The 19,079-nt window shown below is 36.7% G+C and overlaps 1 protein-coding gene across 5 annotated transcripts in view; it reads right to left on the bottom strand.

Moving 5' to 3' along the window:
- Positions 1 to 768: 768 nt before the first annotated feature.
- AASDHPPT (aminoadipate-semialdehyde dehydrogenase-phosphopantetheinyl transferase) overlaps positions 769 to 19,079 on the bottom strand; it is a 34,249-nt gene continuing 15,938 nt past the window's right edge. For 4 of the 5 annotated variants that reach the window (XM_067750899.1, XM_067750898.1, XM_067750895.1 and 1 more), the window contains exons 5-7: positions 7,308 to 7,379; positions 5,316 to 5,466; positions 769 to 1,015 (exon numbers count right to left, since the gene is read on the bottom strand). In XM_067750899.1, coding sequence (XP_067607000.1) covers positions 891 to 1,015; positions 5,316 to 5,466; positions 7,308 to 7,379 — 348 coding nt within the window. In that variant the 3' untranslated portion in view covers positions 769 to 890. Of the gene's footprint in view, positions 1,016 to 3,446; positions 5,467 to 7,307; positions 7,380 to 19,079 lie in introns of those variants that run through there. The other variant, XM_067750896.1, reaches the window with a different exon arrangement.

Genomic DNA, 19,079 nt, shown 5'->3' with positions numbered 1-19,079 from the left:
CACAGAAAGAGTGCTAAGTATCAACAGAAATAACATGGTACTGTTAGGACCACCAAACTTCTGGGCTTCTACTAGCCTACTGCTTAAGGTCTAGGCCAGTAGAAGAGTGGCCTTACACCTAGCACATGGGTACTTTCTCAGAGGTGACCTGCAAAGGTGTGCACTATGCCAAGCGTTAGGCTCTACTTCTGATTAAGTATTCAACAAATTGCACTTTTCATCCCCCTAATGTTGGTTCCCTAATGTTGGTTCCTTTCTAACTTTTCCACTGAAGAATGATCCTAAAAGAACAGTGACTGCATATTCCTAGGCAGGAAAATTCCTTTGCAGTCCCCTGCAACTTGTCTTAAAACTTGGGCAAGTTTGCATTCTATTTTACTATTATCTGTATTGCTTTCATCATATTCTTTCTGAAAATTTAGATTAAAATGAATGCCTCCAGGTGTCCTATTGTAACTCCTAAGGGTGACTGCTAACCCCTAAGGGTATGTATAATGTCCTTTAAATTTCTGCTTAAGTGAGCTGATTATTCTTACACTGTTGTCACTTTTAAGACATCCAATCCTGATGTTTCCATTCTAATAGGAAAATACAGGATATAAGTACATAACACTATGCACAGACTATGGATGCATACACAAGTAGTTAAGTGCATAAAACTACAAGTGATACAAGTTACCTCTGGAGAGGGAAAAAGGAATAGGACTGGGGGTGATGCCGAAACTTAGCCTCTGTGCACTGGCGCTGAATTGAATCTTGGAGACAGAGTTTTGTGTGAAGTAGAAAAGAACTTTATTGCTTTGCCGGGCAAAGGGGGACACAGTGGGCTAATGCCCTCAAAACTGTGTCCCAACCTGGAAGGATTTGGTGAGGAGTTTTACAACAATGGTTCAAGGGTGAGGTTGCTGATAAAGATCAGGGTGTGTGCAGGGCCTGCATTCCTTTAATATGGCCTCAGGTGTTCTCCTGATGAGCTTCTTGTGGTCCTGGATGTTATCCAACTGTGACCTTCTCTCTGGAATAAAGAATGCTTCATCAAGTAGTTAATAACTTCCATTTGTTGGGGGTTTTAGTTCTGCAGAAGAGCTCAAAGATATTGTTATGTGTATCCCTTGAGGCAGAACTAGGACCCTGCACTATTGTTTGACTGCTCCTCCCTTGTCTCTGCATCCCCTCCCTCACCTGATTAGCAGCTGTTTGAATCTGCCCTTTGCAACTCAGGGAAGGTCATGGAGACAAGCCTATTGCCTATTCCCTACAAACAAGAAAGAGGGAACACAGAAAGGCTTCCATGCCCAAGAGCCCCACAGAGTCCTGCTTGGTTTCAGGGGTGAGAGCTATTTAGCAGTATCTTTGGGATAAAAAATTTGACGCAGATATGGCAAAATAGTGTTAAACTAGTTGTTGGTGACACACCTGGCATTATTTCATGAAATCAGCAAAAACTACAAATAAAGGCTCCCAGGCCCAAGCATTCCTGCCCCAGGATTGCTTACATTCATTTACAGCAAATCACTGAATTTAGTAGAGCACAGTTCAGACTCTGGATCTAGGCTATCTGGTTCAAATATGGAGTCCACTGTATAATGGTGGTATGATCTTTATTTAGTAAGTTGCTTAACATCTCAGTACCTTATTTTTCCCACCAGTATACTGAGGATAATAGGACTTACCCTATAAGGTTATAAGGATTGAAGAGCTTGATACATGTGAAGCACTTACAAAGGAAGACAGGTATTCTACTATAAACACTCTCAGACAAAGAATATTAATTGGAGATATGTCCAAAGACTTCTGCCAATCCCAAATTCACAAACACTGATGGCATATTTTCCCCATAAAATGAAATAATTATTAGCTCTCTTCACATCCCTTTTAATATGATCTAGTACTAGGAGATGGAACTGTTTTTAGGCATAGTTTTGATCAAAGATGTATGTATATACATGTATGTATAAATCTGTTTAGTTGTTCAAGTTCAGTTGGCAGTCCTTCAGCCAGCGAGGCTATTTAGTTACCCAAATCTAATTAGTTTCTGAGGTTCAGATACTTAGTAGTAAGGATGGTGAATACTTTAATTGAAAAATATATCCAAATCTATTCAGTTCCTGAGTTTGAATAGCAAGGGGTATGTGAATATGTGTATGTGCATACGTACACACATAGATCCACACATAGATCCATCAGAGTTACTATGCAGGAAACTATTAACAGAAACCATTTTTTTTGCCAGAGCTGAATTATGTTTACTGTACAAAGAAACTAAAACTGTCCAAAATGAGCTCAGGAATAGTGCGAGTGTGGACGGCAGCAAAGGGTAGTGTTGATATGGTGAATGCCATCTGTAGTTAGATCTCCTATACCACTCTGCAAAAAAATGTATCTCCTGTGCCCCATTTGTTCTCAGGAAGCTACTTGAGGATATGATCCACACAAATGAAGGAGTAAATCTAAGACAGACATGAGATATAGGAAATGGGAAATCAGGGAATCCAATATAGGGGAGACACAAGCAATTCCTAGGATGATGTTGTTGTTGTTTTGTTTTTGCGGTACGCGGGCCTCTCACTGTTGTGGCTCTCCCGCTGCGGAGCACAGGCTCTGGACGCTCAGGCTCAGCGGCCATGGCTCACGGGCCCAGCCGCTCCGCGGCATGTGGGATCTTCCCAGACCGGGGCACGAACCTGCGTCCCCTGCATCGGCAGGCGGACTCTCAACCCCTGCGCCACCAGGGAAGCCCCCTAGGATGATGGTGAAAAGAGATTCCAAGATGACAGCTGTGCACCAGTCACAGAAGGTAAAAAGTCCAGACTGGACAAAACAGATTATTGCTCCAGAAGCAATTTCTTCAAGATGGATGAAACTGATAAAACAACTGGTATGTCTGAACATAGAGTTTTGGATTTAATTAGCAATAAGTATATAGAAACCTATGTAAACAAAATAAATTATTAAGTCAAGGAAATAAAAATGCAGTACAGGGTAAGAATAACACATCACTTAGCTGTACAGTGTTACAGTAATCTTAATGATGTAAACATTCTTAATCACAGTCAATAATGTAAACACTGAATTACATATGCTGGGAAAAGGGGAGCAGGAAGGGTAAGTGCAATGGTTGGGAAGCAGAAGAACAAAGCTTTGTATCAGGAATTAAAGAAATACCTCAAACTGAAAACAAGTAAAAGCAATATAAGCATGTTACCTGAAGATATGGTAATAAATAACAACAAAATAAAACCAGTGAAACAGCTTGCTCTGGGGACAGGAAATAGGAGAGGAAGGTCAAGGGAGTGGTATTTTTCATTTAGAAAAAGAATTTTTTATAGATCTATTTGATTCTAAACTATGTGAATCCATTTGACTCTATGTGAAACTTTAAGAAATAACAGAACCCCCCACCCCCACACCCCCAGAAATCTAGCATGGTACCTGACTCATAAAAATTCAATAATGTTAATTATTTTATTATTATAATGACAAGAAAGATGACAATTTTTCACATCACCATTACACTCATGCTAGGGATAACAATGCTTCCTCTACTATAAATGCTATTTGATCTTTTTAAAACATGTTATTTACTATGCTTGGAATATATGGGCATGCTTAATGAAATAAAAAATTATAAAACATTCCAAATTTTTTTTTTACTTAAGCAAAGTATCTAATTTTATACAATTTACACACAACTTTTAACCAATGAAACTATTTCACTTCTTGACATTCAACAATTATAAGACTTTAACTCCCCAAGACATGCACTACAACCACAAAATAGATTCTGTCATCAATATGATGGTCTTGGCATCTTATATATAATGTTTCCACTTTAAATTAAGTCTTATTTACCAAAATAGAAACAGGCTAAGATAATGAACAGGACGTTTATAAAAAAAGAATACGAACAGCGAATAGCAACACTGACATACCAACCTCATTTGTAATGAAAGAAACACAAATTTAAAAAATAAGGTACCATTTTTCACCTATTTTGGCATAGATTAATTTTTTTAAAAAAGATCCTATCTACAGATGACCAGAGAGTATGTAGGTGGGGGGTGAGAGAGTGGTCACACATATAACAATAACTAGAAGTATAAGTTGTACAGCCTTTTTAGAGAACGATTTGGCAATACTTATAGAAGCTCTAAAAATGTTTATTTAATTCCTTTGAACCAATCATTCCATTTCTAGAAATTTACTTTCTTAAGGACATAATTAAACGTACCTCAAAATGTGGTTACAAGGATATTCAACAAATCACTGCTTATAGTAAAAACTGCAGACATTCAAAATGTCTAACACAGAAGAAAGAATGAGTAAATTGTGGCACACCTCCATTATGGCAGACACTGGGCTTCCCCTAGATGTCATTCCCCCAGACTTTGCCTTAGCTTCTTCCTTACCCAACCCAAAAGTGTCAGAGGTCAACTTTCTCAGTGACCTGATCTGAGTCAACAGAAACTTTGTGGAAATTTTCTGGGGGCTCTTAAGAGGAAAAAATCTTCCTCACTGACAAAACTGAGATGTGAGAGGAAAAACAGCCTTTCCTGCCTTTTAGATACAATTTTTATGAAGATGTGAAGCTGGAAGTTACAGCAGCAGCTCTTACAACCACGAGGGAGACAAGCCTAAGGCAAAACCAATAAGCTGAGGCTAGGCAAAAAAAAGCGTCCTTAATGACACCTCTGAACTGTTTATGTGAGACAATAAATGTCCTTGGTTATTTAAGTCGATTATATTTGAACATTATTACCTCTGGTCAATAGCATCCTGATAGAAACCGTACAACACAATACTTTAGAGTCACTAAAAGTTACGCTACAGCAGTCTATTTATGAACAGTAGATGTACAGTTCAGAGAAAAAAAAATTAAAAATAGTATGTTCCCATTTAAAAAAAGAGTAACTATGTTAATATGGAATCGTTTGCCAAGAAAAAGGTCTGGGAAGATAGTTACCTCTGAAATAGTTATCTCTGAAAGATAGGAATTCGAATGTTCCCTTCTTGTGAATTCACATTTTCTGTTGCTTTCTAAAATGAACATATATCACTTTAAGATTCTCCCACCAGTTTCTATTTCTTCAGTAAATCCAATGCGATTTTGGGGAGGAAGAAGAGGTAAACATGCATTCTAGTGAGCTATCCTGAACTGGGAGTCTGCCTTTTTAATAGGAAAAGTTGTTTCTTCTTTTTTAAACTGTTTTGTGAAATAAAATTTGATACTCTCAGGCATTTATTTTTTAGTGAATACAGAAGATTACAGTTTTCATTTCCATTTTTACTTAGAAAATCATATCATGACTTTGTACCATTTCGTATTGAAATTTCTTCTGTGAAGCAAAAACAGTCCCAAAATGAAGGATCTTCAGGGGTCATAGGAACAGCAGATGATATTAAATCATTAAAGGTGAGAATAGTAAACTGCCTCTGGGTTGGTTTAGAATCACCTTGAAATGAAACCTAAAAGGGTAAAAAAATTAGATTACCTCAATGTTATACTGCATATTAATCTTATGGTCAATTTTGTAATTAGGAAAATAAGAAATCAGTAATCACATTTCAGCAATATTAAATTATACTTCAATAACATTAAATTACAACACAGTAGCATTTCTAGATAATTGCTTCTACTCCTTATATTAGTGTTGCCAATATAACAAATCAAGAAAAATATGAAATAACCTGATTCTCAAACTTTTTGTAGATAAAAATAACCTGTGGTATTTGTTTAAAATGTAGATTTACTGAGCCACACATCCAAAAATTCTGATTCAGTAGATGAGTCAAAAAGGATCCCAAAATATATAACTTTAACAAGCAGGTGGGTTATTCTGATAGAGAGGGACCACCAGGCAAACTTTTGAGAAATACTCTAGAGGGTGCGTCTGATAAAATACCCATAACCACACAGAGATGCAACACTTCATTAGGAAATGACTCATTCAACACTAAATTTAAACTATATCTTATACTCCGTGATAGAGCCCTTGTTCACAACTCAGCCCAGTGTGGACTGTCTTTAACATTCTATACATTCTACTAAAGATAGTACTTGGGTCTTCTACAGTGCTTTTACAAGGTTAATATCTATTTTATATGATGTAATTCTCATAACTGTGCTGATATGGTTGTTACCTCAACTCTATAGATGGGGAAATTGAGGCTCAGTAAGATCAATCAATTTATACAAGCTTACAACACAGGTTAAATGGTAGACCTGAGCCTGAAACTCAGCCAGGTCTTCTGAATAGTACCCTCACCCTTTTCTCACTATGCCAGTGCTGCCTAAATAGGCTGTCTCCAGGGAAATAAAAAGAAAGTACTGCCATGTGCAGACATTACAAAAAATATAAAGCTCTATGGAATCATAAGGTATTAGCAGAAAGGGTAATGCTGAGACTTCAGCACACAAGGACAGGTAACCTGGGTTGGAACATCTTCAGATTACAGGGGTCAATTTTAACATGTCATTCTTTTAAAAGAAAATAATCTATGAAGAATTTTAATCTTTTTAATCTGTCAAAGGCATGATCTGTAGACTGAGCTTTTTTTCTAAAAGTAATGATGCATACATATTGATCACACTACATTCTCTCATGCAGATTCCCTAAAAATAGTAATAAGCATATAGTTTCAATTATTGTGACATTATCAGTATTCCTTAAATAAATACTTCCACAGAATCACAGCTATATGTAGGCTGAGAGTCAAGACCCTAAGGTTTCTTTTTTAAAAAATTTCTCAACTTACCAATTAATTAGCAGAAGAAAGTAAAAATCGATTTTGATTGGAAGAATTGATGTTATGCTAGAATATATCACAAGATCTCTCACATTTTTGACACTTTGGAAATAATTTAGGAGAGTATTATAAAAAGGGGAAGGAGTTCAATTTGACAGATAATTCCATTACTCACTATCCCTCAACTTGGTACCCTTAATATTCAAAGACAGCCCCAATTCACCAGGAAATAAACCACTGTTAAGATGACCAAGACAGTGATTATCTTGAATATCTACTGAATATATGAATACTAGGACAGTACCACCAAAATTTTTTGTCATATTTAAGTGTATTTGAATGTGAAGAAGCAAGTAACATACTTTTAAAACATTTCTGTGAAATCCCAGATGATCTTAAGGATTAGATAATGAACACTTCTAAAGTCTATAATTAAAAAAAAAAAAATGCCCAAACCTCTAACCTGATATAAACCAAATGATTATTTCCATCAATAAATAACAAATTCAACTTTAATACATGCTTTTTAGAAAAAAATCAAGGAAATCTTAAAATCTTACATCCTGATGTCTAGATCCATTGGGTTTCCTAAGAGCTACTGCAACAAAATGGTGCTCATCTATTTTGCTTTCCTGAAAAATAAAACATAAGTAAATAGAGAATACTAAATATAGAAACATAGATATATTTCTATTTACATTTAAAAAATTTCACTCCCCCCAACCATATATACACATACATACATATATATCTCCACTCCCCCTGACTTGAAGGAATAGTCACATATATTTTGGCCCTTTACTCTGTAATATTTCAATATATATATTTCCTAATAGGGACATTCTCTCACATAACCACTGTAGTTAATAACTTTGGTAAATTTAACATTAAAATAATACTTAAATCTACTATCTGTACTCCAACTTTTGTGAATTAATCCAGTAATGTCCTTTTATATCATTTCCCCACCTCCAGTACAGGAGGCAGTCTAGGGTCAAGTATCACATTCAGTTGTCACTGTCTTCCTAGCTTTTCTTTTGTCTTTTAAGATGTTAGTATTTTAAAATACAAGCCCCACCCCCCACTTTTTACTAATAAACGTTGGCTATTTTCAGTCTGATGGTTCTTAATGATTACACTTATATTATACATTCTTAGTAAGAATACTACATAGATAAAGTATCCTATCTAGAGGCACATCTAGATAGCCATCTGCCCTCACTGGTGATGTTAGTTTTGTATATGCTTAAAGTGTACATTTAAAAAAATTAGATTGCAGCACTGGTTTATAAGCATTTAGTTAACTACATACTACAGCCGATGGAAAATCATGGTGGAAATTCATAGGTAAGACTTAAAAAATATGTAATTTCCTATTTTCCCCTATGTATGAGACAAAGGGGGAGGGGGCTTTAAAATATAATAGACATTGAGGCAGTTACCAGAGAAAAGTATGAACAACTGTTAAAAACTAAACAAAATTTCACCAAAAAGCCACTTTACTAAGGCAGTCTTCCATAAGACATGAGTTGAAATAGGAAACTACAATCAGAAATAGTATTACTTAGGGACTTTTCATCCTTCATCCTCTTCCTCATATCTTCATATGTTAAGATATCCAAATTAGCAATAAATAAATAAATAAATAAAAGAAATTCAAAAGAGATAAATTTAGGAAAACACTTCAAGAGAAGAAAAAATAACTAGCTAAGTATGAGAAAACATTTAATAGGTCAAAGTTTGTTACCGTAAACAAAACTATTCTTTTTGAACATGGTTCTCCCATTCTTTACACTGAATGTATCAATAATATAAACACTAACATACAGAGATGTTTTGGCTATAATTATTTTTGGAAAACAACTTAGATCAGCAGTTTTTGTAGTGTCTGTAAGGCGGAATATTAAGAGGTAACCGTGGGCAATAACTAGTTTTCATCCAGCCTGTCCACTAAAATGCCACTTAAATGCTCAATTTGTTTACTTACCTCATTATAAGCTAAAATTCAATGAGACTGATTTCAAAATATTCACCATATCTACTCGGACCTCATCAACATCACATAAATATGAAATTTGAAAACAGCAAAACTAGGGAAGTTATTTTACAATGACTCCAGTTTATCAAACATTAATATTCGATGTTTCACTAGAATAAAAGTTCTATGAGGTGATCACCTTTCCCTAAATCCTTTCTGCCTAGTACATCTATAATAAATATTAGTTGAAAAAAGAAATGAACCCAGCAAGCTAGCTAGCTAGTTAAGCTAGTACATTCAATGCTACTGAACTTGACTTAATTTTAAGACTTTATAAATTTTCAAAAGTTTCCTAAGCTTATAGTTTTTTTATCCATAAAACTATTGTGAATAACAAAATTTCCTTAAAATCTCCAACAAACCCAAAGGGAGCAAGAATATTTTACTTTTTCAGGAGATAGTTTAGCATTAGATTACAAAGATTAACCTGCTTTAGTCAAATTTTATGTCATTTTCTTAGTATGTATTTTCACCTTATAAACAAAGTAAAGTAACAGTTTAAGGTATAACTTAAATCATTCAACTTTTACAATGTTTTCCCAATGGTAAAGTACTAAAGAAAATCTCATAAATGTTAATATATCTTTTTTTTTTACATCTTTATTGGAGTATAATTGCTTTACAATGGTGTGTTAGTTTCTGCTTGATAACAAAGTGAATCAGTTATACATAGACGTATGTCCCCAAATCTCTTCCCTCTTTCGTCTCCCTCCCTCCCACCCTCCCTATCCCACCCCTCTAGGTGGCCACAAAGCACCGAGTTGATCTCCCTGTGCTATGCGGCTGCTTCCCACTAGCTATCTATTTTACGATTCGTAGTGTATACATGCCCATGATACTCTCGCACTTTGTCACAGCTTACCCTTCCCCCTCCCCACATCCTCAAGTCCATTCTCTAGTAGGTCTGTGTCCTTATTCCTGTCTTGCCCCTAGGTTCTTCATGACATTTTTTTTCTTAAATTCCATATATATGTGTTAGAATATGGTATTTGTCTTTCTCTTTCTGACTTACTTCACTCTGTATGACAGACTCTAGGTCCATCCACCTCACTAAAAAAATAACTCAATTTCATTTATATTTATGGCTGAGTAATATTCCATTGTATATATGTGCCACATCTTCTTTATCCATTCATCCGATGATGGACACTTAGGTTGTTTCCATCTTCTGGCTATTGTAAATAGAGCGGCAATGAACATTTTGGAACATGACTCTTTTTGAATTTTGGTTTTCTCAGGGTATATGCCCAGTAGTGGGATTGCTGGGTCATATGGTAGTTCCATTTGTAGCTTTTTAAGGAAACTCCATACTGTTCTCCATAGTGGCTGTACAAATTCATATTCCCACCAGCAGTGTAGGAGTGTTCCCTTTTCTCCACACCCTCTCCAGCATTTATTGTTTCTAGATTTTTTGATGATAGTTATTCTGACTACCGTGAGATGATATCTCATTGTAGTTTTGATCTGCATTTCTCTAATGATTAATGATGTTGAGCATTCTTTCATGTGTTTGTTGGCAGTCTGTATATCTTCTTTGGAGAAATGTCTATTTAGGTCTTCTGCCCATTTTTGGATTGGGTTGTTTGTTTTTTTGTTATTGAGCTGTAGGAGCTGCTTGTAAATTCTGGAGATTAATCCTTTGTCGGTTGCTTCATTTGCAAATATTTTCTCCCATTCTGAGGGCTGTCTTTTGGTCTTGTTTATGGTTTCCTTTGCTGTGCAAAAGCTTTGAAGTTTCATTAGGTCCCATTTGTTTACTTTTATTTCCATTTCTCTAGAAGGTGGGTCAAAAAGGATCTTGCTGTGATTTATGTCAGAGTGTTCTGCCTATGTTTTCCTCTAAGAGTTTGATAGTTTCTGACCTTACATTTAGGTCTTTAATCCATTTTGAGCTTATTTCTGTGCATGGTGTTAGAGAGTGTTCTAATCTCATACTTTCACATGTACCTGTCCAGTTTTCCCAGCACTACTTATTGAAGAGGCTGTCCTTTCTCCACTGTATATTCCTGCCTCCTTTATCAAATAAAGGTGACCATATGCATATGGGTTTATCTCTGGGCTTTCTATCCTGTTCCATTGATCTATATATTTGTTTTTGTGCCAGTACCATACTGTCTTGATTACTGTAGCTTTCAGTATAGTCTGAAGTCAGGGAGCCTGATTCCTCCAGCTCCGTTTTTCGTTCTCAAGATTGCTTTGGCTATTCGGGGTCTTTTGTGTTTCCATACAAATTGTGAAATTTTTGGTTCTAGTTCTGTGAAAAATGCCAGTGGTAGTTTGATAGGGATTGCATCGAATCTGTATATTGCTTTGGGTAGTAGAGTCATTTTCACAATGTTGATTCTTCCAATCCAAGAACATGGTATATCTCTCCATCTATTTGTATCATCTTTAACTTCTTTCATCAGTGTCTTATAATTTTCTGCATACAGGTCTTTCGTCTCCTTAGGTAGGTTTATTCCTAGATATTTTATTCTTTTTGTTGCAATGGTAAATGGGAGTGTTTTCTTGATTTCACTTTCAGATTTTTCATCATTAGTGTATAGGAATGCAAGAGATTTCTGTGCATTAAATTTGTATCCTGCTACTTTACCAAATTCATTGATTAGCTCTAGTAGTTTTCTGGTAGCATCTTTAGGATTCTCTATGTATAGGATCATGTTATCTGCAAACAGTCACAGCTTTACATCTTCTTTTCCAATTTGGATTCCTTTTATTTCCTTTTCTTCTCTGATTGCTCTGGCTAAAATTTCCAAAATTATGTTGAATAAGAGTGGTGAGAGTGGGCAACCTTGTCTTGTTCCTGATCTTAGAAGAAATGCTTTCAGTTTTTCACCATTGAGGATCATGTTGGCTGTGGGTTTGTCATATATGGCCTTTATTATGTTGAGGAAAGTTCACTCTATGCCTACTTTCTGCAGGGTTTTTATCATCAATGGGTGCTGAATTTTGTCGAAAGCTTTCTCTGCATCTATTGAGATGACCATATGGTTTTCCTTCAATTTGTTAATATGGTGTATCACATTGATTGATTTGCATATATTGAAGAATCCTTGCATTCCTGGAATAAACCCCAACTGATCATGGTGTATGATCCTCTTAATGTGCTGCTGGATTCTGTTTGCCAGTATTTTGTTGAGGATTTTTGCATCTATGATCATCAGTGATATTGGCCTGTAGTTTTCTTTCTTTGTGACATCCTTGTCTGGTTTAGGTATCAGGGTGATGGTGGCCTTGTAGAATGAGTTTGGGAGTGTTCCTCCCTCTGCTATATTTTGGAAGAGTTTGAGAAGGATAGGTGTTAGCTCTTCTCTAAATGTTTGATAGAATTCGCCTGTGAAGCCATCTGGTCCTGGGCTTTTACTTGTTGGAAGATTTTTAATCACAGTTTCAATTTCAGTGCTTGTGATTGGTCTGTTCATATTTTCCATTTCTTCCTGATTCAGTGTTGGCAGGTTGTGCATTTCTAAGAATGTCCATTTCTTCCAGGTTGTCCATTTTATTGGCATAGAGTTGCTTGTGGTAATCCTTCATGATCTTTTGTATTTCTGCAGTGTCAGTTGTTACTTCTCCTTTTCATTTCTAATTCTATTGATTTGGGTCTTCTCCCTTTTTTTCTTGATGAGTCTGGCTAGTGGTTTATCTATTTTGTTTATCTTCTCAAAGAACCAGTTTTTAGTTTTATTGATCTTTGTTATCGTTTCCTTCATTTCTTTTTCATTTATATCTGATCTGATCTTTATGATTTCTTTCCTTCTGCTAACATTGGGATTTTTTTGTTCTTCTTTCTCTAATTGCTTTAGGTGCAAGGTTAGGTTGTTTATCGAGATGTTTCCTGTTTCTTAAGGTAGGATTGTATTGCTATAAACTTCCCTCTCAGAAATGCTTTTGCTGCATCCCATAGGTTTTGGGTAGTTGTGTCTCCATTGTCATTTGTTTCTAGGTATTTTTTTTATTTCCTCTTTGATTTCAGTGATCACTTCGTTATTAAGTAGTGTTTTGTGTAGCTTCCATGTGTTTGTATTTTTTACAGCTCTTTTCCTGTAATTTATATCTAGTCTCAGAGCACTGTGGTCGGAAAAGATACTTGATACAATTTCAATTTTCTTAAATTTACCAACGTTTGATTTGTGACCCAAGATATGATCTATCCTGGAGAATGTTCCATGAGCACTTGAGAAAAATGTGTATTCTGTTGTTTTTGGATGGAATGTCCTATAAGTATCAATTAAGTCCATCTTGTTTAATGTATCATTTAAAGCTTGTGGTTTCCTTATTTATTTTCATTTTGGATGATCTGTCCATTGGTGAAAGTGGGGTGTTAAAATTCCCTACTATGAATGTGTTACTGTCAATTTCCCCTTTTATGGCTGTTAGTATTTGCCTTAGGTATTGTGGTGCTCCTATGTTGGGTGCATAAATATTTACAATTGTTATATCTTCTTCTTGGATCGATCTCTTGATCATTATGTAGTGTCCTTCTTTGCGTCTTCTATTAGTCTTTATGTTAAAGTCTATTTTGTCTGATATGAGTATTGCTACTCCAGCTTTCTTTTGATTTCCATTTGCATGGAATATCTTTTTCCATCCCCTCACTTTCAGTCTGTATGTATCTCTAGGTCTGAAGTGGGTCTCTTGTAGACAGCATATATATGGGTCTTGTTTTTGTATCCATTCAGCCAGTCTGTGTCTTTTGGTGGGAGCATTTAATCCATTTACATTTAAGGTAATTATCGATATGTATGTTCCTATTCCCATTTTCTTAATTGTTTTGGGTTTGTTATTGTAGATCTTTTCCTTCTCTTGTGTTTCTTGCCTAGAGAAGGTCCTTTAGGATTTGTTGTAAAGGTGGTTTGGTGGTGCTGAACTCTCTCAGCTTTTGCTTGTCTGTAAAGGTGTTAATTTCTCCATCATATCTGAATGAGATCCTTGCTGGGTAGAGTAATCTTGGCTGCAGGTTTTTCTCCTTCATCACTTTAAATATGTCCTGCCAGTCCCTTCTGGCTTGCAGAGTTTCTGCTGAAAGATCAGCTGTTAACCTTATGTGGATTCCCTTGTGTGTTATTTGTTGTTTTTCCCTTGCTGCTTTTAATATGTCTTCTTTGTATTTAATTTTTGACAGTTTGATTAATATGTGTCTTGGTGTGTTTCTCCTTGGATTTACCCTGTATGGGACTCTCTGTGCTTCCTGGACTTAACTATTTCCTTTCCCATATTAGGGAAGTTTTCAACTATAATCTCTTCAAATATTTTTTCAGTCCCTTTCTTTTTCTCTTCTTCTTCTGGAACCCCTATAATTCGAACGTTGGTGCGTTTAATGTTGTCCCAGAGGTCTCTGAGACTGTCCTCAGTTCTTTTCATTCTTTTTCTTTATTCTGCTCTGCAGTAGTTATTTCTACTATTTTATCTTCCAGGTCACTTATCCGTTCTTCTGCCTCAGTTATTCTGCTATTGATCCCTTCTAGAGTATTTTTAATTTCATTTATTGTGTTGGTCATCGTTGCTTGTTTCATCTTTAATTCTTCTATGTCCTTGTTAAATGTTTCTTGCATTTTCTCTATTCTATTTCCAAGATTTTGGATCATCTTTACTATCATTATTCTGAATTATTTGTCAGGTAGACTGGCTATTTCCTCTTCATTTGTTAGGTCTGGTGGGTTTTTATCTTGCTCCTTCATCTGCCGTGTGTTTTTCTGTTTTCTCATTTTGCTTATCTTACTGTGTTTGGGGTCTCCTTTTTGCAGGCTGCAGGTTCGTAGTTCCCATTGTTTTTGGTGTCTGTCCCCAGTGGCTAAGGTTGGTTCAGTGGGTTGTGTAGGCTTCCTGGTGGAGGGGACTTGTGCCTGTGTTCTGGTGGATGAGGCTGGATCTTGTCTTTCTGGTGGGCAGGTCCACGGCTGGCTGCATGTTTTGGGGTGTTTGTGGACTTATTATGATTTTAGTCAGCCTCTCTGCTAATGGGTGGGGCTGTGTTCCTGTCCTGCTAGTTGTCTGGCATAGGGTTTCCAGCACTGTAGCTTGCTGGTCATTGAGTGAAGCTGGGTGTTGGTGTTGAGATGGAGATCCCTGGGAGATTTTCGCCGTTTGATATTACGTGGAGCTGGGAGATCTCTTGTTGACCAGTGTCCTGAAGTTGGCTCTTCCACCTCAGAGGCACAGCACTGACTCCTGGCTGCAGCACCGAGAGCCTTTCATCCACACGGCTTTTTTATGAGAAGAAATTCTGCAGAATCGTTTCAGAAACTGAGGGAGGAAAGTGAATGAAGACAAAAAAGATCCTTTTCCTGCAATCCCTGGCCTCCTGGTATGAAGACACTAGGACAACATTCAATATTTCTACTTTTTAAAGCACTTCCTTTCAAAAGCAAAGAATTTCTGTTTCATCTAATTTCATCATTTGAAACTTTTTGGTGGTAAATTTAACTTTCCTAAGAGAAACCAGTTACGAAAATTGAGAGCCTATGAAATCATGAGATTCCTCTTGGCATAAGAATTCATATTTCTTCTAGAGTATTAATTTTCCAGGTGTGAGATACAATACTCAGGTAAGTGGAAAATCCTTTGGAGGATCTGTTGTAATAAATAATGGATTCTTGATGATGTCCACGCTAGCATTTTAGGTCTACAACAGATACAATGCTAAGTAAGATACTGCCCCTGCCTTCAGGGAGCCCTGGGAAAGTAAAGCAAGTAGAGAAGTACAAAGATTATGAGGCAAAATGTGGTATGTTGTAAGAAAGAAAAAAAAAGCTTGGTCTTAAATGAAATAAAGAAAAGGCTCCTGAAATGGATTTAAATTGTTCAAGGAGAAGGCAAGGTGGAGATTGCGGCAGGGTGGATGGGTGGGTGGTGGTGAGGACACAGAAGAATTGAAACAAATATAAATACAAGAGGGTTGGAGATATTTAAAGAATATCAGATAGCAGGTTGTGATTTGGCTGCAATGTGGAGTGTATATAGGGAAACGACGGCCAAAAATGAAGAAGGATGAAGCAAAATAATGGAAGAGGAACCCAGTTAGGAGGCTACTGCATTAGTCTAAGTTGGATGTAAACAGTGCCCACACTAAGCGTTTTCAGAGGGGAGCATGTCACTGTTAATTAGAGGGTTTGGTATAACAAGGGGAGGAGGAGGGGAACTTAAAAATGGGTCTGGGCTTTCTTAATCCTGGATGACTGGATGGTGGTACCATCAAAAAAAGTAAAGTTAGAAAAAGAAAATAACTTGAAGGGCAATTATTATTTTGACTTATCTGCAGAATTTGTGGTGTCTGTGTAGTGTTCAAGGAGAAGTACATAGCAGTGAGAAATAGGAGTCTGAAGAGTGAAAGAAACTGAGTTAAAGGTTTGGTAGTCATATGCAGAAAGGTAGTGTGCTTGAAACTGCTAATTGTGAGAGTGGATTCATGAAAACAGTAGATGCCTGGGAAAATGTCTATAATTAGAAGGTAGCAATGAAATGTACTTCTTAAATATAAGAGTTTTAGGGTTCAGTCTGTTGTCTTCTTTTCTATATACTTCTAGATGGTTTCACAGACTACCTTCCACTAACAGCTCTCGTTTAATGACAAGCCTATTCTTTCCTTAAAGCTCTCAGCTTCTATTTCATAGCTAAACTCTCATCTTGAATGTTATTCAAAACACTAAGTAGATTTTTTAAAAAATACTCATTTGCTTTATAATTTTCATTTCATATTCTTCTTTTGAGTCTCCAAGTAAATAAACACTCCTTTTTCTCCCAGGATGCAGAATTTTACCATATGTCCTATGATGGCACTGTCCTTTAGTTCTGCTTAAATGAGGATAGTATCCTTAGCCTTCTGCACCATTAATTTGTGTGCCAGTAGATACCACATATCCACACGTGCAGTCTAGACCCTATTTCTGGTATCCTGCAGGCATTCTTTTAATGCTGCCTGCAGGAACAGGGCTATTTTTTCCACTTAGCTTATCAATTCTCACACTAGGAAGAGAATCTATGAGTCTGAAGTAGTTCAGTTATTCACTGGCTATATGCATTAATTAATGAAAACTACAGTCTCTGACATGTACTATTTCTAGGTATTTGTCCCACCTCCAACCCAGGTAACAGTACTTTCTAAAATACCTTTAAAGGTACTTTCTAAAATACCCTGTGTGCTTACATTTAGTCATCAAATACGTATTTCTCCCATCTCCAACCCAGGTAACAGTACTTTCTAAAATACCTTTAAAGGTACTTTCTAAAATACCCTGTGTGCTTACATTTAGTCATCAAATACTTATGGAGAAAAAACCAAGCCATGGGGCTAATCATGTTTGGCTATGACTCTGTTTCAAGAAGTTGTGTCTACACAGTACAGAAAGGAGAGAAGAGCAAGATGGCTACAAAGTTGTCCTGTGCAGAGGTTTCATTTGGAGTTACCCATGAAAAGTAGGGAAGGGTTGAAACTTCTTCCTACCTTGTTTTCAGTTTACTAAAGCAGCTGGACTCTACAGAGTAGGAACAGAAGGCAACTTATTCTCTCTCACCATTTCCCTTTAAACAAGTTCTGACAATTCATTTTTCTCTTTCCCTGGATGAAATCTTGATCAGATCTCATAAATGACATTTCTGGTCATTCTCAGTATCAAATTTTCTCTGAAAAATGTTTGATCCAAATTAAATTTTATTCTAATTTCATAAGAAATTCTTCCTCCCACTATCCTAGCTCAAACCTAATTCAGGGTTGGAAGTCTCCAATAGGGAAAGGAAGTGATTTCCTCTCTTCCTAACTGCAGATGCTCCCTCATTCACTATGCTGCCACCTCTAGTTCTTCTAGTGTGGGTGAATTTAGTGTGTATGAGTGAGAAAGGAAAAGACTGAATAAAAGGGAGGAAAGGACAGTGAAGATCATTCACGCCACGGTTGTACACTGAAATCATAGCCCTTCCTCAGCTGCATACCTAAAGACTGGTTCTTTATCTTGTGGGGGTACTTGGAGATGCCCAGACAGGAACCTCCCGTCTGTTTCTTGACTCTAGGTATGCCTCCCCTGGCTCTACGTTCATCATTCTCCCCTCAAACCCTGGCTTCTGGCTATCCATACCACCAGATTCATCCTGTTAAGTTCACTCTCCCCTTCCAGGCCTGTTTATAGTATAAAAATAATCCACACTTAAATATATGCATCTAACATATATTATTTTTATATTTTTCTAACTGGTACACTGAATGGGTAAAACACCCAGGTACATTCAGTAAAGAATTTAATTTTTCTTCCATAGATGTCTTCAAATATGCCCTGCTGGATCTCCCTTCCCACCTTCTGAACAAGCCCTTAGACAAACCCCATAGCTCTTCAGTCACTTTCAGCTTAAAAAAAAAATCCCATTTCAATTGTTAGAACACATTCTTCTCCTTGGCCTCACCTTGCTCTTCTGCTCTGGTTTCCTTAAGGTAAGGTGGCAGAGAGGAAAGGGATGGAGGAAACAGGCAAAGTAATGATCAATGATGTTGTAATCTAGTTTTTAGAACTCTGGGTCATATCAAGTATCCAAATGCTGGCTTAGTGAGCATCTGAGGAATTTTCAGAGAACTACTTCCAGTTCCTTTGTCCCGTACCACTGCCTGGAACTAGCAGTGCATTTAACGGCTGACTTCTTGTAATTCTTACCCTCATCAATTAATACACAGTAGAATGCACAATGCCTCTTTTTGGAATTCCTCTTGGGTAGGGTCCTTTCAAGACACTTCAGGCCCATTTTCCACAGCATCTATTTTGGTCCACAGGAACTCAGACATCTTTGTCACCCAAAACGTTTAAGCACAGCTGGCCCAATCACTGACTCTTCCCTCCTCACCCTGCTACTAGGCCTACTCCATCTGGCACCACAAAGGATTTCCCCATGAATGAAATGGCTGACGTTTGCCCCTTTCAGTATGAATTATTTTTTTAAACAAATGTATTAAAAAATACAGTATCCTAATATAATATAATTTACTTTTTAATTCATAGAATCCCTACCTTACATGGTATGTTAGCAGTTTTGACACAACTCTCTTTCTCAAGATACTTTCTGCCCTTGGATCCTCCTAACAGTACTTTCGTATTTTACTTCTTACCATTTTGGTCATTCTTTCTTATTCTCCTCCCCACTCCACCTTTAAAAAGTATTCTCAGGACTCTGTCCTTGGTCTTTCTCAATTCTACCTTAGGTAATCTCATTGCCGCAACTGTAAATCCCATGGCTTCAACTACCATCCACGTGTTAATGATTATGATTTTTTCCCTTTAGCCCAGCCTTTCATTCTATTCGCCTGCTTGACAACTTC

Source organism: Pseudorca crassidens, chromosome 9 (genome assembly GCF_039906515.1).
Source record: "Pseudorca crassidens isolate mPseCra1 chromosome 9, mPseCra1.hap1, whole genome shotgun sequence".
In the NCBI taxonomy this organism is placed as follows: domain Eukaryota; kingdom Metazoa; phylum Chordata; class Mammalia; order Artiodactyla; family Delphinidae; genus Pseudorca; species Pseudorca crassidens.
This window is presented reverse-complemented; position numbering and strand designations above follow the sequence as displayed.